The sequence below is a fragment of the Saccopteryx leptura genome, chromosome 6 (genome assembly GCF_036850995.1).
Source record: "Saccopteryx leptura isolate mSacLep1 chromosome 6, mSacLep1_pri_phased_curated, whole genome shotgun sequence".
Classification (NCBI taxonomy): domain Eukaryota; kingdom Metazoa; phylum Chordata; class Mammalia; order Chiroptera; family Emballonuridae; genus Saccopteryx; species Saccopteryx leptura.
Genome location: NC_089508.1, coordinates 156,591,289 through 156,615,785, shown reverse-complemented (window position 1 = coordinate 156,615,785; position 24,497 = coordinate 156,591,289). Strand labels below are relative to the sequence as shown.

General features: G+C 43.5%; 1 protein-coding gene and 1 pseudogene across 2 annotated transcripts in view; both read right to left on the bottom strand.

Annotated features, from left to right (window-relative positions):
• The window catches only part of DDX46 (DEAD-box helicase 46), a 68,633-nt gene extending 55,497 nt beyond the window's left edge, over nt 1-13,136 (bottom strand). Inside the window, exons 1-3 of one of the 2 annotated variants that reach the window (XM_066344497.1) lie at nt 12,950-13,136; nt 12,047-12,235; nt 6,108-6,251 (exon numbers count right to left, since the gene is read on the bottom strand). In XM_066344497.1, coding sequence (XP_066200594.1) covers nt 6,108-6,251; nt 12,047-12,235; nt 12,950-12,966 — 350 coding nt within the window. In that variant the 5' untranslated portion in view covers nt 12,967-13,136. The remainder of the gene's footprint in view (nt 1-6,107; nt 6,252-12,046; nt 12,236-12,949) is intronic. The other variant, XM_066344498.1, reaches the window with a different exon arrangement.
• On the bottom strand, nt 6,367-6,486 carry LOC136377914 (small nucleolar RNA SNORA36 family; annotated as a pseudogene).
• Nucleotides 13,137-24,497: the final 11,361 nt, after the last annotated feature.

Below are 24,497 nucleotides of genomic sequence, written 5' to 3'. Positions count from 1 at the left end.
AAATACCAGACCATGTATCAACTATCCTATGACACCACTTTAGAAACAGTAACAAAGAACTGACAAGTGAAATACAAAGAGTATACAAATGTATAACAGACATAATACCTCAAACTGAAACATGTAAAATGAAATTATACAAACTTCTCCCACCTTGAACAGCAATTCAGAGATGCATACAATCACTTCAAGTATTTGTCAAAGTCAGAAATACTGAGAGACTTCCAGGCAAGATGGCTGAAGGTAAACTCATTACTTGCCTCCTAAAACCCCATCAAAATTACAACTAAACTACAGAACCACCTGAAACCTAGTTGAATGAAAGTCTTCTAACTAGAGAACTAAAAAGAGAAGCCACAGCCTGACCACTGGTGGCACAGTGAACAGTGTTGACTCCGGGTACTGAGCCCCCAGTGAGCACAGGATCATTGACAAAACCTCAAGTCAGTGGCTTAAGCACAAAAGTCACTGCCTTGAGCCAGGGGTCACTGGCTTGGCTTGACCCCCCCCAGTCAGGGCACATATGAGAAGCAATCAATGAACAACTAAAGTGAAGCAACTATGAATTGATGTTTCTCATCTCTCTCTTCCCCTTTTTCTCTCACACTCTCAAAAAAAAAAAAAAAGGGCCCTGGCCGGTTGGCTCAGTGGTAGAGCGTCGGCCTGGTGTGCAGAGGTCCCGGGTTTGATTCCCGGCCAGGGCACACAGGAGAAGCGCCATCTGCTTCTCCACCCCTCCCCCTCTCCTTCCTTTCTGTCTCTCTCTTCCCCTCCCGCATCGAGGCTCCATTGGAGCAAAGATGGCCCAGGCGCTAGGGATGGCTCCTTGGCCTCTGCCCCAGGCGCTGGAGTGGCTCTGGTCGCAACAGAGCGAGCCCCCGGAGGGGCAGAGTATTGCCCACTGGTGGGCAGAGCGTCGCCCCCTGGTGGACGTGCCGGGTGGATCCCGGTCGGGCGCATGCGGGAGTCTGACTGTATCTCCCCGTTTCCAGCTTCAGAAAAATACAAAAAAAAAAAAAAAAAAAAAGTTAAAACATAGTTTAAAAAAAAAGCCACATCGAGATTGATAGGAGGGAACAGACGGCAATGACACTGGTCCCACACCCATGTGTGGCAGATAAAAATTAAGAGGAATATCTTGGTTGCAGAGGTCCCTGAGGAGCAAGGGGTTCCAGCACCACAGCCCAGGTTCCAGTGCCAGGAAGAGAAGTCCCCATAACTTCTGGTGAGGAAAACCAGCAGGGATTAAGACTGAGGGAAATGGAGGCTGGTGGAGTTCCAGATAATTCTTCTTAAAAGGTCCTGTTCAAGGACTTACTCACACTCACCCCCTCTGAGCAACAGTGCTGGGACAGGAGCTGGAAAGGCACCACTTACTGAGAGGACAAGAGCTGAAGGGACAGCTTTCTCCTAAACAGAAGTGCTGGCAGAGGCCACCGTTCCTTTAATGAGCCCTCCCCCCACAGAAACTGCAAATGGAAGTCATATAAGACTCCATCAATCTGGCTCACACTGTTGCCACCCTGGTGGTTCCCTGAGTCCCCACCTCACCCAACTTTCAGGCCCACTCAAGCTGTCTCCAGTGGCTTTTTCATACAAATGGTCTTCTCAGCTCATGCTTCAGAAAATCTTAAAATTTCTCAAACAAGCATCATCTGGTTTCAGTGTTCTCCGTACATCTCCAAAGTGACACCAGGCCCAGCAACAGTGGCAGCCAGCCTTGGTTCACAACTTGGTACCTCCAAGCCCAGCAAAAGTATCAGCCATCTGCAGTTCACTCTGCAGCTCATGTCTGGTGGTCCCGGGCAAAACCCAGGCGGTAGCTGACCTCAGCCTGCACTGCTCAGGAGACCCCAGAGCCATGCAAGCAGTGGACAGCTTCAGACCACACTGAAGCATCACCAACCAAACACCTCCACAATGACACACTCAAGAGGTGGACTCATGGAGCAGCAGAGCCCTGCTGAAGTTAAGTCCTGACCTGTGGGGGTGGGCCCCTGCACAACTGATCCTCCACAGTGGTCAGAGGTTGGTGGTCAGTGGTCACAGACAGTCCTTGCAGCTGATCAGCCTGGGGACAAATCCGTCCCACTGATGTGCCAACAGCAATCAAGGGTCAACTACAAAAGGAAGGTGTATACAACCAACACTGGCGGGGGGGGGGGGGGGTAACTCAAGTAACCAGCCTGGGTGATCAAGGAGGCTGTGCCCCTGGACCCTACAGAATTCCTAGTATATTATGCCATGCTACCAAGCCCAGGAGACATAACAGCTTTACCTAATACACAGAAACAAACACAGGGAGGCTGCCAAAATGTGGAGACAAAGAGACATATCCCAAATGAAAGAACAAAACTCCAGAAAAAGAACTAAACAAAAAAAATGAAAATAAGCAATCTACTAGATGCAGAGTTCAAGACACTGGTGACAAAAATGCTCAGTGAACATAGTGAGACCCTCAACAGCATAAAAAAGGTCCAGTCAGACATGAAGGATACACTAACTAAAATAAAGATTAATTTGCAAAGAGTCAATAGTAGAGTATATGAAGCTAAGAATCAAAACAGCAACTTGGAATATAAGGAGGCAAAAAGCACCCAATCAGAACAGCAAAAAGAATATAAAAATATGAAGACAGTGTAAGGAGCCTCTGGAACAAGTGCAAGCACACCAACATTCGCATGATGGGGGTTCTGGGAGAAGAGAAAGAAATTGAAAAAATTATAGAAAACTTGACTAACTTGGAGAAGAAAATACACATACAAGTCAGAAAATACAGAGTCCCAAACAAGATGAATGAACCCAAAGAGGCCCACAGCAAGACACATCATAATTAAAATGCAAAAGGTTAGAGACAAAAGAGCACCATAACAGCAGCAAGAGGAAAGCAGTTAGTTACCTACAAAGGAGCTCCCATAAGACTGTCAGCTGATTTCTCAACAGAAAGTTTGCAGGCCAGAAGGGACAACCAAGAAATATTCCAAGTGATGAAAAGGAAGGACTCTACCCCACAAAGCTATAGAATTGAAGGACAGAAAAAGAGCTTCCCAGACAAAAAAAAAGCTAAAGGAATTCATCACCACCAAACCAGTATTATATGAAATGTTAAAGGGTCTTCTTTAAACAGAGGGGAAAAAAGAAAAATATATGAACAAGAAAATATCAATAAGCCCTGGCAGGTTGGCTCAATGAATAGAGCATCAGTTTGGCGTATGGATTTCCCAGGTTCCATTACTGTGCAGAGCAGACAGGAGAAGTGACCATCTCTTTCTCTCACCCTTTCTCTCCACCTTCCACAGCCAGAGGTTCACCTGGTTCCTGCATCAGCCCCAGACAGAGGTTGCTGAGTGGATCCTGGTCAGGGCGCATGTGGGAGTCTGTCTCTCTATCTCCCTTCTTGATCAGCTATTGGCGGAGTGAATAGAGCATCAACCTGGGATGCTGAGGATCCAGGTTTGAAACCTCGAGGGCACCAGCTTGAACACAGGCTTATCCAGCTTGAGCACGGGGTCGCTGGCTGGGCACAGGATTATAGACATGAACACATGATCAATGGCTTGAGCCCGAAGGTCGCTAGCTTGAAGCCCAAGGTCACTGGCTTAAGCAAGGAGTCACTGGCTCAGCTGCAGCCCCCAAGTCAATGAACATGAGAAAGTAATCAATGAACTAAGGTGCCACAACAAAGAACTAATGTTTCTCATTTCTCTCCCTTCCTGTCTGTCCCTATCTGTCATTCCTTTCTCTCACTTAAAAAAAAAAGTATCAATACATACATATTGCCTGTCCTGTAGTGGTGCAGTAGATAGAACATCGACCTGGAACACTGAAGTCACCAGTCTGAAACCCTGGGCTTGCCCAGTCAAGGCACATATGACAAACAACCAATGAACAGCTAGAATGAAGCAACTACTCATCACCTCCACCTCTGTAAAATCAGTAAATAAAATCTTTCTTTTTTTTTTTCTTTTTAATTTTTTTACAGGTACAAAGAGAGAGTCAGATAGAGGGATAGATATAGACAGAAAAGATCAGAAATATTTTTCTGATATTGTATTCAGATAAAGTACAACAGGAACGGAGAGAGATGAGAAGCATCAATCATCAGTTTTTCGTTGCAACATTGTAGTTGTTCATTGATTGCTTTCTCATATGTGTCATGACCGCGGGCCTTCAGCAGACTGAGCAACCCCCCGCTCGAGCCAGTGACCTTGGGTCCATGCTAGTGAGCTTTTTGCTCAAGCCAGATGAGCCCACGCTCAAGCTGGCAACCCCGGGGTCTCAAACCTGGGTCCTTCCGCATCCCAGTCAGACACTCTATCCACTGCGCCACCGCCTGGTCAGGCAGTAAATAAAATCTTTTAAGTAAATAATTAATTAATACATACATATCTATCAACAACTGAATCTTAGGAACAAAATAAACTAAGCCCTGGCAGAATAGCTCTGGAGCGATGTCCCAGAGCATGGAGGTTGCCAGTTTGATTCCCCAGTCAGGGCACATACAGGAGCAGCTCAATATTCCTGTCTCTCTCTCTCTCCCTTTCTCTCCCTGCCTCTCTCTCAAAAACAAACAAAATAAACTACCAAGCTGGACAGAAACAGACTCACAGAGAACATTCTGACAATCACCAGACGGGAGGGCATTTGGGGATGGATGAAAAAGATGAAAAGATTGAGAAGTACAAATTGGTTATTACACTACAGTTATGGGATGTAAAGTACAACATGAGAAATACGGTCAATAATATTCGAACAGCTTTGTATGCTTTCAGATGGGTGCGAGAATTATCGAGATGATCACTTAGTAAGTTATATGTCTAATCACCAGGTGTACGCCTGAAACTAATATGTTTGTCAACTGTAATTGAAAAATAGAAATGAGCCTGACCAGGTGGTGGCACAGTGGATAGAGCATCGACCTAGAAAACTGAGGACCCAGGTTCAAACCCCGAGGCAACTGGCTTGAGCTCAGGCTTACCAACTTGAGCACAAGACTATAGGTGTGACCCCAAGGTTGCTGGCTTGAAGCCTGAGGTCAATGGTTAAGCAAGGCATCACTGGCTTGGCTTGAGCCGCCCGATCAAAGCATGTATGAGAAAGCAATCAATGAACAAGTCAAGTGCCACAATTACGAGCTGATGCTTCTCATCTCTCTCCCTTCCTGTCTGTATCTCTCACAAAAAAACAACAACAAAAGATTTTAAAATAAAATAAAAAGAAATACTAAAGAAAAAAGTTGTAACAGAAGATGTTTATAAAATATATTTCTGGGCCTGACCTGTGGTGGCGCAGTGGATAAAGCGTCAGCCTGGAAATGCTGAGGTTGCCAGTTCGAAACCCTGGGCTTGCCTGGTCAAGGCACATATGGGAGTTGATGCTTCCAGCTCCAACCCCCCTTCTCTCTCTCTGTCTCTTCTCTCTCTCTCTCTCTCTCTCTCTCTCTCTCTCTCCCTCTCCTCTCTAAAATGAATAAATAAATAAAAATATATATATATATTTCTGAACCATCAAGTTATTAAATAAGAAAATAATGCATTATGAGTGTTCAAGTACAGTCATGTATTTTCCAATTGAATCATAAGCTTTAAAACCTATTAAAACAGCCTGACCAGGCAGTGACAGGATAGAGTATCGGACTGGGATGCGGAGGACCCAGGTTCAAGACCCTGAGGTCGCCAGCTTGAGCGAGGGTTCATCTGGTTTGAGCAAAGCTCACCAGCTTGGACCCAAGGTCGCTGGCTCAAGCAAGGGGTTACTCGGTCTGCTGTAGGCCCATAGTCAAGGCACATATGAGAAAGCAATCAATGAACAACTAAGGTGTCGCAATGAAAAACTGATGAGTGATGCTTCTCATCTCTCTCCATTCCTGTCTGTCCCTATCTATCCCTCTCTCTGACTCTTTCTCTGTCTCTGTGTATATAAAAATAAAAAAAAATAAAAAATAAAAAAAACAAAAAAACCCCCCAAAAAACCTATTAAAACAAAATTCTGCCAACAGTTCAAGGTAGGAATCAAACTCAATAAATATTTATAAGGATTTTTTTAAAACGAAAGGATTGAGGAGACAATTCCTAACCCGCATGGCAGATAGCCCAATGATAACTTACCGATTCTCAGCTTTCTTGCTTTTATTGCCAGGACTGGAGGATCGGGATCGCCGGCCCCGGCTTCTACTACTTGAGCGTCTTCTGTCTCGACTCCGTGATCTTCTTCGTTCTCGACTTCTGTCTCTCTCTCTACTTCTGGAACGCCTGAAAGGGAGACATTTTTCATGTAGTCTATATTCAAACAGAACTATTTCAGATTATGATTCTGTCCCATGTTGAAAGAAGCTTCTTAATTTTTTCCTTTTTCTGTTGTTTTCATTTTTATACTGGGGAGGGGGCGTAAATAGAACAATAATTTCTAGCCAATCCTCTCCCCAAACCTGTGTTACAATATCCCAAAGTTTAACAGAACAGGGAAGCTGTCCTCAACACTTTAGAAAATTATTACCATTTTTAAAGGCAGAGATTTCAATTAACTATCAAACCAACTAAACAGAGAACAAGCAATGCCAATTTTAAGAAGTGGTCACTGAGCCTGACCAGGTGTAGATAGAGCATGGGACTGGGACACGGAGGACCCAGGTTTGAAACCCTGAGGTCACCAGCTTGAGTGTGGGCTCATCTGGTTTGAGCAAGGCTCACCAGCTTGAGCCCAAGGTCGCTGGCTTGAGCAAGGGGTCACTTGCTTTGCTATAGTCCCCCAGTCAAGGCACATATGAGAAAGCAATCAATGAACAACTAAGGTGCCACAACAAAGAACTGATACTTCTCATCTCTCTCCCTTCCTGTCTGTCCCTATCTGACCCTCTCTCTGTCTCTGTAACAAAAAAAGAAAAAGTAGTAGTCACTGCAAAAAATGAGGATACCAATTTCAAAATGAAGTTTACTAAAAAACATAGCAAATCTATAATAGAAATTTGAACTCTATGACCTATAATATGGAAAACGTAAATGTGAAAGACAGTCTAAACCTAAGTTCAAGGATGAAAAAAACAGGGCTCTATGAAAAGATTACAATTATGAAGATGAGACAAGAATATCTACCCTGGTGCTGCTATTAACTAGTGACATAACACAGAGCACATCAACTCTCTGGGTCTGTTTCCTCATATATAAAATATGGAGACTTCATGAAATAATCTCAAAATCCTTCTTGCTCTAAAATCTTGTGATTTTACATTCAAACAAACAAAAAAAAGCCAAAGATCAACAAACAATTTCACAAAACAAGTTCTTGACTAAACTGTACGGAACTGTTCCTGGAACCACATAATATAAAACTGAGTAAGTCAGCCCTATCCACATTGTCAAGGGTTAATATATTTCAAATATTTGCAATCTCTCTATTGTTTGAAAAAGATAAAATCAAAATTCTTTCTGTTATAAGTTCACAGCAACGGTACAACCTTGTCTTCTTTCCTATTTTAATAAGAATCTTTATTACCCTGACGAGGCAGTGGTGTAGTGGATAGAGTGTTGATTTGTGACACCAAGGACCCAAGTTCGAAACCCCAAGGTCACCGGCTTGAACACAGGCTTATCTTGCTTGAGCACAGGCTTAGCAGCTTGAATGTGGGATCAGAAATGACCCCATGGTCACTGGCCTCAGCCCAAAGGTCACTGGCTTGAGAAAGAGGTCACTGGCTCAACTGGAGCCCCCCAGTCAAGGCACATATGAGAAAGCAATCAATGAACAATTAGGTGCCGCAACAGAGGAGTTGATGCTTCTCAAATCTCTCTTCCTGTCCGTACCTGTCTGTCCTTGTCTCTCTCTCTCCTCTCTCACTAAATTAAAAAAAAAAAAAAAGAAACTGTATTACAAAACTTATTTTTGGTGTCGAGAGGTTTTTATTTACGGTAAATACGGTTTTTTACACCCAAAAAAAGGTGAACAGTGGAAGGAACGGTTGCTTATGTAATTAAGTAAATGTCAAGTGTCTGATCGGTAGTGGTGCAGTGGATAGAGCCTCAACCTCGGATGCTGAGGTACCAGGTTCAAAACCCTAAGGACAACAGCTTGAGTACAAGTCACTGGCTTGAACATGAGATTACAGACATGACTCCATGGTTGCTGGCTTGAGCCCAAAGTTCGCTGGCTGAAGCCAAAGGTCACTGACTTAAGCAAGTGGTCACTGGCTCAGCTGGAGCCCTCTCCAGTCAAGGCACATATTAGAAGCAATCAATGAACAACTAAAGCGCACAAGTATGAGCTGATGCTTCTCATATCTCTCTCCCTTCCTGTCTATCTTTCTCTCCCACTAAAAAATAAATAAAAAAGGAAAAGTAAAAAGTAAAAAATTCAGATGGCCTGACCAGGCGGTGGCACAGTAAATAGTGTCAGACTGGGACGCAGAGCGCCAAGGTTCAAAACCCCAAGGTCGCCAGCTTAAGCGCAGACTCACTCAGCTTGAGCATGGGCTCACTTGAATATTGGATCATAGACATGACCCCATGGTCACCGGCTTGAGCCTAAGTTCGCTGGCTTGAGCAAAGGGTCATTCGCTTTGTTGTAGCCTACCAGTCAAGGCACATATGAGAAAGCAATCAATGAACAACTAAGGTGCTGCAACGAAGAACTGATGCTTCTCATCTCTCTCCCTTTCAGTCTGTCCCTATTTGTCCCTCTCTCTGTCTCTCTCTCTGTCAAAAAAAAAAAAATCAGATGTTCTTTCATTTAAATTTAAAACATTTCACCCTGGGTAGGTTATCTCAGGTGGTTAGAGCATCATCCCAATATGTCAATGTTGTGAGTTCAACCCCTGTCAGGGCACATACAACAATCAACCAATGGCCTGACTGGTGGTCACAATAAAGCCTCAACCTGGGACACTGAGGTACCAGGTTTGAAACCCTGAGAACACCAGCCTGAGTGCAAGGTCGCTGGTTTAAGCAAGGTGTCACTGGCTCAGCTGGAGCAACAATCCCTACCCCATCAAGGCACATATGAGAAGCAATCAATGAACAACTAAAGTGCTGCAACTACAAGTTGATGCTTCTCATCTCTTTCTCCCTTTCTGTCTCTCTCTCTCCCTTAAAAAAAAAAAGAATCAACCAATGACTACATAAATAAATGGAACAACAAACTGATGTGTCTAAGTCAATAAATTTTTTTAAACTGAAAACAGTTCTTTCAATAGTTTCAAACAGTAAGCAGGACCTGGAGATGGCTCTGTCCTGTTTCTTTTAGTCAGCTTTAGTGGAGTCTCAGAACACAGTGGTCAGCTCTCTCAGGACTGAGTTAGAATAGAAGCCCCTTGATAGCATACCTTACCTTTTGCTTCTTTTTTTAACTTATCTCAGAAGGGCTTCATAGTTTCTCTTTGGATAACAGAAAATATAACCTAAGTTTCTGAACTTAAAATATGTTTGAGAGTCTTTGTTCTAGGCCAGCAATTTTCAACAGGTATGCTAGGAGGATTTTTAAAACATGCAATATCTGACCATTTAGTTAGGAGCACTGACCTCTTTTACCTTAGACCAGTGGTTCTCAAACTTTTTGAAGTTAGGACGTATTTAAAATCCTACAAATTGGCCCTGACCAATTTGGCTCAGTGGTAGAGCGTCGGCCTGGTGTGCAGGAGTCCCAAGTTTGAGTCCTGGGTTCAAGTCCCAGCCAGGGCACGCAGGAGAAACATCCATCTGCTTCTCCACTCCTCCCCCTCTCCTTCCTCTCTGTCTCTCTCTTCCCCTCTTGCAGCTGGGGCTCCACTGGAGCAAAGTTTGCCGGGGCGCTGAGGATGGCTCTGTGGCCTCTGCCTCAGACACTGGAATGGCTCTGGTTGCAACAGAGCAATGCCCCAGATGGGCGGAGCAATGCCCCCTGGTGGGCATGCTGGGTGGATCCCCATCGGGCGCATGTAGGAAGGAGTCTGACTGCCTCCGTTTCCGACTTCAGAAAAATACAAAAAAAAAATTAATAAATAAAAAATAAAATCCTACAAATAAGTGTAGGTGCACTATATACAAATTTCTGAGAAATGTTATAATTATTAAGTCAAATATTAAAGAAAAAAAATAAAGTCCAAGCGTGCTTTTATGGTAATTAAACAAAATAAATACGACATACTTAAATTTATTCTGACATTAAAAAACATTTTTATGTCACATTTTTGAGTTATGCTTTTTAGAATTCATAAAAAAGGGGTTAAAATATATTTTAAAAAGTTCTTTTTATATATATAGATACATTCTTAGCAAGATTTAATAAATTCAGCAGGTCCGGTGAGAATATGTTTTTTCATTCTTGTGTTTATGAGAAACACGAGCCTGATGTGTCCTAGCAATTTCTTCAATGTTTGGGCATATATTTGAAAGGCAAACTCTCATTTCCTTGTCAATACATTGAAGAATTCCTCTCTTTTTACTCTTAATTGTGTGAGTGCAGAAAACCCCACCATACATATCATCTTAACTTTACACCCAACAAAGGATAGAAGAAAATTGCCTCCAGTCTTTCTGGGGAACATGGGGGGTAGTGTAAACAATCCAGCACCACAGCTTAACAGCCTTTTGAAACCTAATAAGGCAACTGAGGTGAGGAGTTGGGCAGACTGTCAGCTTACAGCCAATTCCCCACATCTCTGCCCCCCCCCCCCAAATTTAAACTCCATAAACCCTGTTGGTGTTTTGGTCCATATTTCTCTGGAATAACATAGGGCACACCTGGAAATCTTCTGGGGCACACTTTGAGAACCACAGTCTTAGATTGTCAAATAAAAAAATGACAACAGCCAAAACAATACCCATCCAATGTGAATGCCTGATCCTGAACCATAAATATATAGGTCATATAATAAAGAAACACCTCATTGATCACACGGCATAATAAGGTTGTGTCTACTGATTAATTCTTGTTCCAAAAATTCTTATATACAAGTATAGGCACCTGAGTTTTAAAAAGTCACCTTGGAGCAAAACAGGTAGGTGATTACTATTATTTTTTGTAATTCAATCAAAATTAAAACCATTTTGCCTGACCTATGATGGCACAGTGGATAAAGCATCAACCTGGAATGCTGAAGTCCCTGGTTAGAAACCCTGGGCTAATGGTCAAGCCACATAGGGAAGCAACTACTACTGAGTTGATGCTTCCTGCTCCTTCCCCTCCGCTATCTCTTCCCCCTCCATAAAATGAATAAAATTTAAAAAATAAATTTAAAAAATTTATACCCATTTTTTGTAAGGCTGACAAAATATACATTTTTTGGTGTGCTGCAGAATTTAAGTAATTAGTTTGTTTGTCATGAGATAAAAAGGGTTGAAAATCCCTGTTCTAGCCCGACCAGGTGGTGGCGCAGTGGATAGAGCAACAGACTGGGATGTGGAGGACACGGGTTCAAGAACCCGAAGTCGCCAGCTTGAGCGTGGGTTCATCTGGTTTGAGCAAAGCTCACCAGCCACCCAAGGTCGCTGGCTCGAGCAAGGGGTTACTCGGTCTGCTGAAGGCCCGCGGTCAAGGCACATATGAGAAAGCAATCAATGAACAACTAAGGTGTCGCAACAAAAACTAATGATTGATGCTTCTCATCTCTCTCAGTTCCTGTCTGTCCCTATCTATCCCTCTCTGTCTCTGTAAAAAAAAAAAAAAAGAGAGAATCACTGTTCTAGGCAAATCACTTCTGGTCCTAATGAAACAAGCTAGAGTTAAAGCAAAAAGGCCTGCAAAGCCTGACCTGTGGTGGCGCAGTGGATAGAGCGTTGACTTGGAAATGCTGAGGTTACCGGTTCGGGGCCCTGGGCTTGCCTGGTCAAGGCACATATGGGAGTTGGTGCTTTCAGCTCCTTCCCCCTTCTCTCTCCCTGTCTAACTCTCCTCTCTCTCTCCCTGTCTCTCTCTCTCCCTCTCTCTCTCCTCTCTAGAAATGAATAAATAAAAAATAAAAACAAACAAACAAACAAACAAACAAAAAAGGCCTGCAAAGGGGCCGCTAAATTTTAGCCCAGGACACATTTTTGAAGCTGATTTAGCTGGGAAGGCTCAATTTATCATGGGTCCTTACCTCAGACGCTTCCTGTCTCTTGACCGAGATCTTCTCTTATCCCTGCTACGAGACCTCTCTCTCCTTCTATCTCTATCTCGGCTTCTAGACCTTCTGTCATCTCCACGTTTACTTCTTTTGTCTGAGGGTGAGCGACTTCTCGATCTACTTCCAGAGCGTCCCCGTGATGCTGATCTCTTCCGATAGTGGCTATAACATTGAGTTAAAGGTTAAGTTTAACAGATATAGTTAGCTTCTATTATATCTTATTACATTTTCCCCCAGAAAAATCTCAGCAGACAAATCATACACTGAAAGGATTCTTTACACACTTTTAATTAGGGAGAAAGAAAGAACCCTTTTGCTATAAAACATGCAGAGGGGGGTAGACTATCTTGAAAGGGAAGCAAGGATAGTACACAAAAACCAAGCCTAATGCAGCTTTCATTCTATAAAGGAACACATGGTAGACAAGAAAAAATATATATATACGTATATGTATATGTATATGTATACACACACACACACACACACACAAAATGCCATGTTATGCTACGTAGAAAAACAGAGGAGAGTAAAGGGAAAAGGGGAGGCAGTGGGAAGTAGGTTTTGCAGGGCAGTATGAGAAAAGAAAATTTAGCCTCAATCTAAACCTAAAGCTTAGCAAATCGAATTCAACAATACATAAAAAAGATGAAACAGTCCAGGGCCGCGAACCGGCCAAAGGCAATGCGAAAGAACCCAGGCCCGTCGCCCGCTCAAGCACAGCCACTCCCTCCGCCGAGGTCCCCCAGCCACTCGAGCAGCTCGGGACGAGCGGTCACACGTGGGTATGCGCCGGACCAGGCCTGGCCCCGCGGCCCTCGCGATTCCCGCCTCTTCGCTCCTGCAAGGAACCGCTCGCCCCTCGCAGCGCTCCCTCACCGTGACTCCCGGCCCATGCTGCCGACCGCGGGACAGCGGCGCCCTTCGGGAGGACGCGCAGAAGAACCCGACAAAGGAATAGTGCGGACTGCGCGCCGCTCGCCGGCGGAGAAACGGCACTAAGTCGTGGTCGCAGTTTCAGCAGCAGAAACCATCCGACCGTGGCCAACGAAAACAGGACGTGCTGGCGCCGAGGACAGAAGGAAAGAAGAGGTGCAACGGAAGCTGCTGACTCTTCACACCGCCATCTCTCGGTTGGAGTCCGCACAGCACTGGCTATGCCGAAAAAAGTCGCCTTGGCTGGAATTTTCCTGCACCGTCGCGAAGGTCCCGCTACTGACCCTTTCCTGCAGAAGCCAGGGGGTGCCAAAAGCATCCACGAGCTGTCCCAGGACTGGTACTGACCTCCGCCTTAACCTGCGCTGAATGATACCACAAACATCTCCGTTCATTCTCATACATTTATAAGATGACCTCTGTAAAAAAATAAATTAAAAAAAAATAGTATAAGGTGACCGCCTGACCAGGTGGTGGCACAGTGGATAGAGCGTTGGACTGGGATGCAGAGGACCTACGTTCGAGACGCCGAGGTCGCCAGCTTGAGCGCAACCTCATCTGGTTTGAGCAAAACTCACCAGCTTGGACCCAAGGTCAGTAGCTTGAGCAAGTGGTTACTTGGTCTGCTGTAGTCCCATGGTCAAGGCACATATGAGAAAGCAATCAATGAACAACTAAGGTGTCACAAGTAAAAGAAACATTTTATTCATTGCAACAATAATACACTATAACATGATAAATGCGTAATAAAACATCTGTAATATTTTATATTGTAATTATGTTTACATGCCTATTAATTTTTTTTCAAATTTATTTTTATTTATTCATTTTAGAGAGGAGAGAGAGAGTGAGAGAGAGAGAGGCGGGGGGGGGGAGGAGCAGGAAGCTTCAACTCCCATATGTGCCATAGACCAGGCAAGTGCAGGGTATTGGACCAGCAACCTCAGCATTCCAGGTCAATGCTCCGTCCACTGCGCCACCACAGGTTAGGCTGCCTATTAATTTTTTATTTTTATTTTTTGTATTTTTCTGAAGTTGGAAACGGGGAGGCAGTCAGACAGACTCCCGCATGCGCCCGACCGGGATCCACCCGGCACGCCCACCAGGGGGTGATGCTCTGCCCATCTGGGGTGTTGCTCTGTTGCAACCAGAGCCATTCTAGCACCTGAGGCAGAGGCCACAGAGCCATCCTCAGCGCCCGGGCCAACTTTGCTCCAATGGAGCCTTGGCTGCAGGAGGGAAAGAGAGAGACAGAGAGGAAGGAGAGGGGAAGGGGTGGAGAAGCAGATGGGCGCCTCTCCTGTGTGCCCTGGCCGGGAATCGAACCCGGGACTCCTGCACGCCAGGCCGACACTCTACCACTGAGCCAACCGGCCAGGGCTGCCTATTAATTTTTAATAGTAATTGTAAGAAGAAAGTACTTGTTTAGATAATATGTATATTAGTACTTTATCATTGAATGAATTTTTTTGTGAATGTATCATGATGTAACAATTTATTGGAAATATCTGAACAAGAAATATCCTTCAGCCTGACCAGGCGGTGGCGTGGCGCAGTGGATAGAGCATCGGATTGGGATGCAGAGGACCCAAGTTCGAGACCCTGTGGTCGCCAGCTTGAGCACGGGCTCATCTGGTTTGAGCAAAAAGCTCACCAGCTTGGACCCAAGGTCGCTGCCTCGAGCAAGGGGTTACTTGGTCTGCTGAAGGCCCGTGGTCAAGGCACATATGAGAGAGCAATCAGTGAACAACTAAGATCTCGCAACAAAAAATAAACTAATGATTGATACTTCTCATCTCTCCTGTTCCTGTCTGTTTGTCCCTGTCTATCCCTCTCTCTGACTCTTTCTCTGTCTCTGTAAAAAAAAAAAAAAAAAATCTTCATATTGAATTTTAAGGCAAGTGCTGCAGCTAGAGTATCAACATTCAGTCTCGATTTCTCACTTGTCCAAAAATCATTAGCAACTGAAAAAACTCTTTCAACTGTTGCATTAGTTCCAGGGCAGCACAATGTAAATTGAACAAGAATAAATAAATTTTCACATGGAATATGTTTATTTTTGAAGAGGCTGAATATTTCCACCCATCTTTTATCAATTTTGATGTGGCCCTGGCCTGTTGGCTCAGCGGTAGAGCGTCGGCCTAGCGTGCGGAGGACCCGGGTTCGATTCCCGGCCAGGGCACACAGGAGAAGCGCCCATTTGCTTCTCCACCCCTCCGCCGTGCCTTCCTCTCTGTCTCTCTCTTCCCCTCCCGCAGCCAAGGCTCCATTGGAGCAAAGATGGCCCGGGCGCTGGGGATGGCTCCTTGGCCTCTGCCCCAGGCGCTAGAGTGGCTCTGGTCGCAACATGGCGACGCCCAGGATGGGCAGAGCATCGCCCCCTGGTGGGCAGAGCGTCGCCCCATGGTGGGCGTGCCGGGTGGATCCCGGTCGGGCGCATGCGGGAGTCTGTCTGACTGTCTCTCCCTGTTTCCAGCTTCAGAAAAATGCAAAAAAAAAAAAAAAAAAAAAATTTTGATGTGTTCATTTTCCCATTGTATTAATTTTTCAGAATTTTTTTAAACAAATCTTTTTTTTTTTATTATGTATTATTCATTTTAGAGAGAAGAGAGAGAGAGAGAGAGAGGAGAGAGAGACAGGGGGGAGGAGCTGGAAGCATCAACTCCCATATGTGCCCTGACCAGGCAAGCCCAGGGTTTCGAACCGGCGACCTCAGCATTTCCAGGTCGACACTTTATCCACTGCGCCACCACAGGCCAGGCCAGAATTTAAATATACATTAAATCTTCTAATTTCTTCAAAGAGACAATTGTCTATTTTGATGTCTGGCATTTCTTTAGATAAAAACTCAAGACAACATTCGGCATCTGTCCAATAGACTTGCAATGAAGTAAAAAAACACCATTGAAAACTGTTATTTCCCATGATGTTTGTTTCAGACCATTCTTTGATATATTGAAAACATGTCTGGTAAAAATTCTGCACTTCTTTGATAAACGTTTCTGTTATGCCCAGATTTGATTCCTCTAAGTCTGACAATATTTGTAATTAAAGGAAGAAATTTTTTTCAAAACGAAATTTATATTGAAAAATAAAGTCATTCAAAATAAGACTAAATTGCCTGACCTGTGGTAGCACAGTGGATAAAGCGTTGACCTGGAAATGCTGAGGTCGCCGGTTCAAAACCCTGGGCTTACCTAGTCAAGGCACATATGGGAGTTGATGCTTCCAGCTCCTCCCCCCCCTTCTCTCTCTCTGTTTCTCCTCTCTCTCCCTCTCCTCTCTAAAATGAATAAATAAATAAATAAATAAATAAATAAATAAATAAAACTAAGACTAACTTCTGTAGCTGAAATGTGTTCACCTTCAATCTTTTGAATCATTTTATGAAAAATAGATACTTGATTATGTACAAAATACATTAATATATCAGATATTTTATTATTTAAAAATGATTCCAAGATTTTAGGACATTTGTCTAAACTTAAAAAATATGAATGGAGAGGCTCAAATAATTGTAGAACACACTCGATAGCAGGTGTTAGAGCAAGCTATTTAACTTTTGAATATCCTAAAAGTTTTGTATTCAACATTTGCTTCTTCACAAAATTGTTTTAAAGTAGCAACACGAACAGTAAAACGACTAAAATGCAAATAAATTGTAGTTACTATTATTTTGAGATCAATCGGCATGGCACATGATGCTGTGTTGATATGTGCATTGCAACCTATTCCTAGTATTTTCTTTTGGAGTAACTTTTTTTAAAATCTTTTTTTAATTAATTAATTTATTTTTACAGGGACAGAGAGAGGGATAGATAGGGACAGACAGGAACGGAGAGAGATGAGAAGCATCAATCATCAGTTTTTCGTTGTGACACCTTAGTTGTTCATTGATTGCTTTCTCATTTGTGCCTTGACCGCAGGCCTTCAGCAGACTGAGTAACCCCTTGCTCGAGGCAGCGACCTTGGGTCCAAGCTGGCAAACTTTTTGCTCAAGCCAGATGAGCCTGCGCTCAAGCTGGCGACCTCGGGGTCTCAAACCTGGGTCCTCCATGTCCCAGTCCGACGCTCTATCCATTGTGCCACCGCCTGGTCAGGCTGGAGTAACTCTTTTCATTTTACATACATATTATTCACCCTTTTGTGTCTTCACCCAACAAAATTTGTATTTGTATCATCAGCCGTTAGTGCAACAACTTTGGATTTCAAATTGTTTTCATTTATTACTATGTATAGATGGTTTGACAAAATTTCAGAAATTTCGCCTGCGGTGGCGCGGTGGATAGAGCGTCGGACTGGGACATGGAGGACAACTTTGTGAATTATGGTATGAAATGCAAATGTTTCCTCCATTGCAGCCAACTGTTTTTCATCTTCAGAATAATTTAGAGTTTTGAAAAAACTTGTTACTTTACAAATGGAAGCTGATGAATCTAATGATTACTTATTTTTGTTGGTGGTCAAGTGTTTCGTTATTGCTGCTCTGCCCCCAACTGCAATACAAAATTCTCCACTGCAAATATTGCAGAAAACAATGTTATCTCTCTTTAAAAAGAATGTAAATTCTTTTTTTCAATTCATCATTGAAATGGCATTTTCTCTATTTTGATTTTTCAAGCCCTTAAATGAAATTTGAAATTAAAAATAAAATATAGAGCTACACGAACAATGCAAGCACATTAGGAACTGAAAATGTTATATTATGGTAGGCGAATTTTCCAGAAGCTAGATTAACAAAACTAAATATCAAACAAAACCACTAATTTGGAATGATATTCAGGTATATTTATCATTTTCTAATTAAAAAACATCTGTTTTATGCAACTATTTAATCAAAATGCACTATTAATAGATACAGTTAGAGGATAGATTTCCACTTTAAAACTCGAGTTGCAGGCCCTGGCCGGTTGGCTCAGCGGTAGAGCGTCGGCCTGGCGTGCGGGGGACCCGGGTTCGATTCCTGGCCAGGGCACATAGGAGAGGCACCCATTTGCTTCTCCACCCACCCCCCTCCTTCCTCTCTGTCTCTCTCTCTTCCCCTCCCGCAGCCAAGGCTCCATTGGAGCAAAGATGGCCCGGGCGCTGGGGATGGCTCCTTGGCCTCTGCCCCAGGCACTAGAGTGGCTCTGGTCGCGGTAGAGCGTCGCCCCTTGGTGGGCTTGCCGGGTGGATCCCAGTCGGGCGCATGCGGGAGTCTGTCTGACTGTCTCTCCCCATTTCCAGCTTCAGAAAATACAAAAAAAAAAACAACAAAAAAAAAACTCGAGTTGCAGGAAAATATTGTAAATAAAATTATATGTATTTGGAAATTATTAAATAGATAATGAATTAATAAAACATGAATTGTGGGCCCCATCTATGACACTGTGGATGAGCCTAGGGTATTTCTTCCAAGAAGCAGGTAAACTGATCTCATTTGCACAAGGGCCACTTAACTATGTCTTGCCTGAATAGTCAGGTTTTCTATTCTTCCCTCGAAGATCTCTGTTGTGGGTGTTGATAGTCCTATTTTCTGCTACTTTGTTTAATATATAGTGTTTCCTTTATTCCTCCTACCTCAATGCCCCACTCATATTTCAGGCTGGGACCTACTGCTAATTTAGAGCTCTCTTTCCACCTTTTACCAACTTCTATTATGAATTTACCTTTGCCACCCAGCTTAGTATATCCCAAGGTTCTCTTTACCACGCCACAGTTGCAGAGCTCCAGGGAAAAGCACCCTGGTCTCATCTCCCCAGGCAGAGGAGAATAGAAGCTCCATATACACACATGCTGCAGATGGCTTTTCCAGTTTACATAAATCATTACCAGCTAGAAGCAGCGATCGTTGGGACTTGGACGTGAGCTGCAAAGTATAGAATTGTGACAACAATTCCAGTGCCATGTGGACTTTTCCTGGATGTGGACTTTTCCTGGACTCCTGCTCCTTGTGACAGCTCCTAATGGACTGAACTGGGGTTGGATTGCATTTGCAGGGATCTGGAATGGTGTTGGTGCCAACTTGGACTTGGTGAACATGTTAAGGACACTACTCTTTTATGAATTGTTGTTGTATTGGCCAAGAGTTTGCTTAAAGGCTTTAATCACTGTAAAAAAAAAAAATAGAAGACTGGATAAAGAAGATGTGGCACATATACACTAGGGTATGCTACTCAGCCATAAGAAATGATGACATCGAATCATTTACAACAAAATGGTGGGATCTTGATAACATTATATGGAATGAACTAAATAAATCAGAAAAAAACAAGAACTGCATGATTCCATACATTGGTGGGACATAAAAACGAGACTAAGCCTGACCTGTGGTGGCGCAGTGGATAAAGCATCAACCTGGAAATGCTGAGGTCGCTGGTTTGAAACCCTGGGCTTGCCTGGTAAAGGCACATATAGGAGTTGATGCTTCCAGCTCCTCCCCCTTCTCTCTCCCTCTTCCTCTCTAAAAATGAATAAATAAAATTTAAAAGAAATTAAAAAAAACCCAAGACTAAGAGACATGGATAAGAGTGTGGTGGTTAAGGGGCGGGGAGGAGGAGGGAGAGGGGAAGCGGGAGGGGGAGGGGCACAAAGAAAACTAGATAGAAGGTGACGTAGGACAATCTGACTTTGGGTGATGGGTATGCAACATAATTGAAGATAACCTGGACATGTTTTCTTTGAATATATGTACCCTGATTTATTGATGTCACCCCATTAAAATTAATAAAAATTTATTTATAAATAAAAAACCTAATAATAAAACCATGAATTGTGCTTACCTATGATTGAATATTCACCGAGAAAGAAATAATCATGAGTCTACAATGTCATATGTGCCATGTCGTGTTTCAGTAAGAAGTACACAGAGCCATTTTTGCGCTTGGTATATCGCGTGCTCTCTCAAGGTCTCCCATGCTAAGCACATGCGTCTCATAATCCCATCTCACCACACTGTACTGATCCTTGATGAATCGTCATGTCAAATACAAATACGTCACATCACACGCAATGGATCGACTTTGCATCGATTGAATACGGACATTTACAGATTAGTCTTCCAATATCAAAAAGGAGGACAGATAGAACGATACTTTTCGAGGGAGGATGGACCTTACAAAAGAAGGATTGTCTTCCCTAAAGGAGGACGATTGGTCACCTTAATTTTACTGTATGTAAAATTTACCTCAATATATTTGATTGTTAAAAAATGCAACCGACTTAAGGGTCTAAAATGAATTTTGCTCTTACTAAGCAGCCTACTCCCCACCCGTAGCTACAGTGCGGTCCATGCCAAGTGTAAGTAAGGCCTGCACTAACACGTGACCAGATGGACATTGGTGTGGCTCAGGTACGAGAGCCACTGTAAATTGTTTCTGGGCTGAAGGTAAAGTCTGTGGAGCTTAGTCTAAAAGAAATAGGAAACCACTAGTGATCAATTGTGGAGATACTAAAAAGTGGTCAAATTCTAGATATATTCCAGAGGCATTTCTCCAAACACTAATTATTAAATTGGATGTTAACTGTGAGGGGAAGGGAGAAACAAAGACGCTCCCTGAATTTGAACAGCACTACTGTGGATTTTGATGAATCTGGAGATGAGAAGTGTGTGAGAACAGCAGATTTAGCGGGGGGGGGAGGAGAGAAAAATCAGTGTTTTGGTCTCAGTGATGTAATGTTTGAGATGCCTGCTTAGATATACAGAAGGCAATAATGACTACATGAGGGGACATATTAGCCTAGAGTTCAAAGGAGAAATAGAGATTGGAGAGATAAAGGAGTGTTGTAAGCATTTTATGAAATGAATAATATTTGAAGTAATGGAATTGGGTGAGGCCATGCAGAATTAATTAATGTTACAACTTATATAGTTCTTGAAATCACTTATCTTGATTTTAATTGAAAAAATACTGAGACTTGGGAAACAATCTTAGATCACTAATCTTTTTGGACTCTAAGCTGAAACTAGAGCCCAGTATCTGATACCCTGACCAGAGCTCTCATTCCCCTTTAAAAGAATACATTGAAGTGACAATTCTGACTGGCTTTTTTTTTTTTTTTAAGATTTTATTCATTGATTTTAGAGAGAGGAGGGACAGAGATAAAGAGAGGGAGAAGTTAGAAGCATCAACTTGTAGCTGCTTCCTGTATGTACCTTGACCAGGCAAGCCCAGGGTTTTAAACTGGGGACCTCAGTGTTCCAAGTTGATGCTTTATACACACTGTACAACCACAGTCCTTGACTGCCTTTTTTTTTTTTTTTTTTTGGTATTTTTCCGAAGTTAGAAGCCGGGAGGCAGTAAGACAGACTCCTGCATGTGCCTGACTGGGATTCACCTGGCATGCCCACCAGGGGGCGATGCTCTGCTCATCTGGGGCATTGCTTCTTCATTGTGGCCGGAGCCATCCATGGAGCCTTCCTCAGAGCCCAGGCCAACTTTGCTCCAATGGAGCCTTGGCTGCAGGAGAGTTAGAGAGGAAGGAGAGAGGGAAGAGTGGAGAAGCAGATGGGTGCTTCTCTTGTGTGCGCTGACCAGGAATTGAACCCGGGACTACCACACGCCAGGCTGATGCTCTACTGCTGAGCCAACCGGCCAGGGCCCTGGCTTTTTATTTTTTAATTTATTTTTAATTTTTCTGTGACAGAGACAGAGAGAGGGACAGATAGGGACAGACAGGAAGGGAAAGAGATGAGAAACATCAATTATTTGTTGTAGCACCTCACTTGTTCATTGATTGCTTTCTCATATGTGACTTGACTAGGGGGCTAAAGCAGACCCAGTGACCCCTTGCTCGAGGCAGCAACCTTGAACTCATGCTGGTGAGCCTTGTTCAAACCAGATGAGCCCACACTCCAGCCGATGACCTCGGGGTCTTGAACCTGGGTCCATCCACCACATCCCAGTCCAACGCTCTATCTACTGTGCCACCGCCTGGTCAGGCTGACTGGCTGTTTTTATCACACAGGTGGAAGAAGTACAGGCAGACCTCACTTTACTGTGCTTTGTTTTACTGCACTTTATAGATACTTTTTTTTTTTTTTTTTTTTTTTACAAATTGAAGGTTTGTGGCAGCACTGTGTCAAGCAGCTCTATTGGTGTCATTTTCCAACAGGCTCACTTGATGGTTTGCCTTTTTTAGCTATAAAGTTTTTTTATTAGTGTTCTCCTGCATTTGGACTAAATTGAAATAATGGTTCTTTTGGGGGCTCCAACCTGCTGGTTTTCAGACTGTAACTTGTACCACCAGTTCTGCTGAATTTCTAGCTTGTAAACTGCAGATCTTGAGACTTCTCAGCTCCATAATCTCAGGAACCAATTCCTTATAATGAATTTCTATCTAACATCTGCCTAAAATAAATGTTTTTATATGTCAATAGACCAAACAATGGCCGTTGGTGCCAATTCAACACCAAGAAGAATCCCCAGTTTGGGGTGCAGTGAAGAAAACTTCATTTAGTACAAAACAGCTCAATGGTAATAATACAGCCTGGCTGTGAAAACAGTGCCACTGTGGAAGAGCTCAACAGTGCCACAGGGCAGCAGGCGGCGAGGCTGCAGGGCCAAGCCCGTCTGCAGGAAGGCAACTCTGCTTTGCTCTGCACTGGTTTGCACTGGTCTGCACCTGTCTACACTGGTCTGCACTTGTTTACACTGGTCGCACCTGTCTGCACCAGTCTGCTTCCAGAGACATCTTCCATGTTTCAACTGCAACCCAGGAACGTGGTCTTCAGTCTTCGGTGGAAAGTGCACTCCTGCCTGACCTGTGGTGGCACAGTGGATCAAGCATCAACCTGGAACGCTAAGGTCGCTGGTTTGAATCCCTGGGCTTGCTGGTCAGGGCACATATGGGAGTTGATGCTTTGTGCTCCTCCCCCTTCTCTCTCTCTCTCTCTCCTCTCTAAAATGAATAAAGTCTTTAAAAAATTAAAATAAAAAAATTTTAAAAAGCGCACTCCTATGAAATATTTTTAAATTAAGGTATGTAGTTTTTTTTTTTTTAGACCTAATGCTATTGCACACTTTATAGACTACACTGTAATTATAACTTTCATGTGCGCTGGGAAACCAAACAATTATTGTGATGCACTTTATGGATATTCACTTTATTGTGGTAGTTGAACCAAACACACGATATCTCCATGGTAGCCTGTAATTATAGTCCACTCTGTCTCTCATGCATCACTTTCAGTAAATTGTCCTGGCTTCTAATGCCGATTTTGGTTCTAATTAACCCAGTTCTGAGCATCTCATAACCCTCTTGCTGTTTTTAGTACCAACTGTAATGCCCATATCCACTTATACAACTAGTCAGACTAAGAAGCTGCTGATGTTGCCTCTCAACAACCATCCCCATCAGTTTAGTTTTAACACATATACATTTAAAGTCGCTGAGATTTCTGCCTGACCAGGCGGTGGTGCAGTGGATGGAGTGTCGGACTGGGATGCAGAGGACCCAGGTTTGATATCCCAAGGTCACTGGTTTGAGCTTGGGCACATCTAGTTGTTTTTTTGTTCTTAACCAGAGACAGAGAGAGAGAGTCAGAGAGAGGGATAGACAGGGACAGACAGGAATGGAGAGATGAGAAGCATTAATCATTAGTTTTTCGTTGCAACACCCTAGTTGTTCATTGATTGCTTTTTCATATGTGCCTTGACCGTGGGCCTTTAGCAGACCAAGTGATCCCTTGCTCGAGCCAGCGACCTTGGGTCCCAGCTAGTGAGCTTTGCTCAAACCAGATGAGCCCGCACTCAAGCTGGTGACCCCGGGGTCTCGAACCTGGGTCCTCCGCATCCCAGTCCGACGCTCTATCCACTGCGCCACCACCTAGTCAGGTGGCTTATCTGGTTTGAGCAAGGCTCACCAGCTTGGACCCAAGGTCGCTGGCTCGAGCAAGGGGTTACTCAGTCTGCTGTAGCCCCACGGTCAAGGCACATATGAGAAAGCAATCGATGAACAACTAAGGTGTCACAATGAAAAAATAAATAAAGTCCCTGAGATTTCCAAAGAAAATTTTCTTTCTTTTTAATTATTCCAAAGACAATTAAATTTTTTATTTATTGATTGATTTTAAAGAGAGGGACGGAGAGAAACATCGACCAGTTGTTCCACCCATTCATGCACCCATTGGTTGCCTAGTGTGTGCCCTGACCAGGAATCAAACCCACAACCTTGGCACATCAGTATGATGCTCTAATTGACTAAGCTACCTGGCCAGGGGCAAACACCAAGAAATTTTTATTTCTGTTTGACACTACTCAACATGCTTAGAGCGGCATCAGTAGACACAGGTATCTTATACATGTTGTCTTTGAAATAAATTTGATAATGATCTCTTAATTACTAAACCTTTGCATGTATCAATTGAGAAATTTTTTTTTTTTAAGAAACAAAAGTAAATGTGTGCCTCTGGCCGGTTGGCTCAGCGGTAGAGCGTCGGCCTGGGGTGTGGGGGACCCGGGTTCGATTCCCGGCCAGGGCACATAGGAGAAGCGCCCATTTGCTTCTCCAC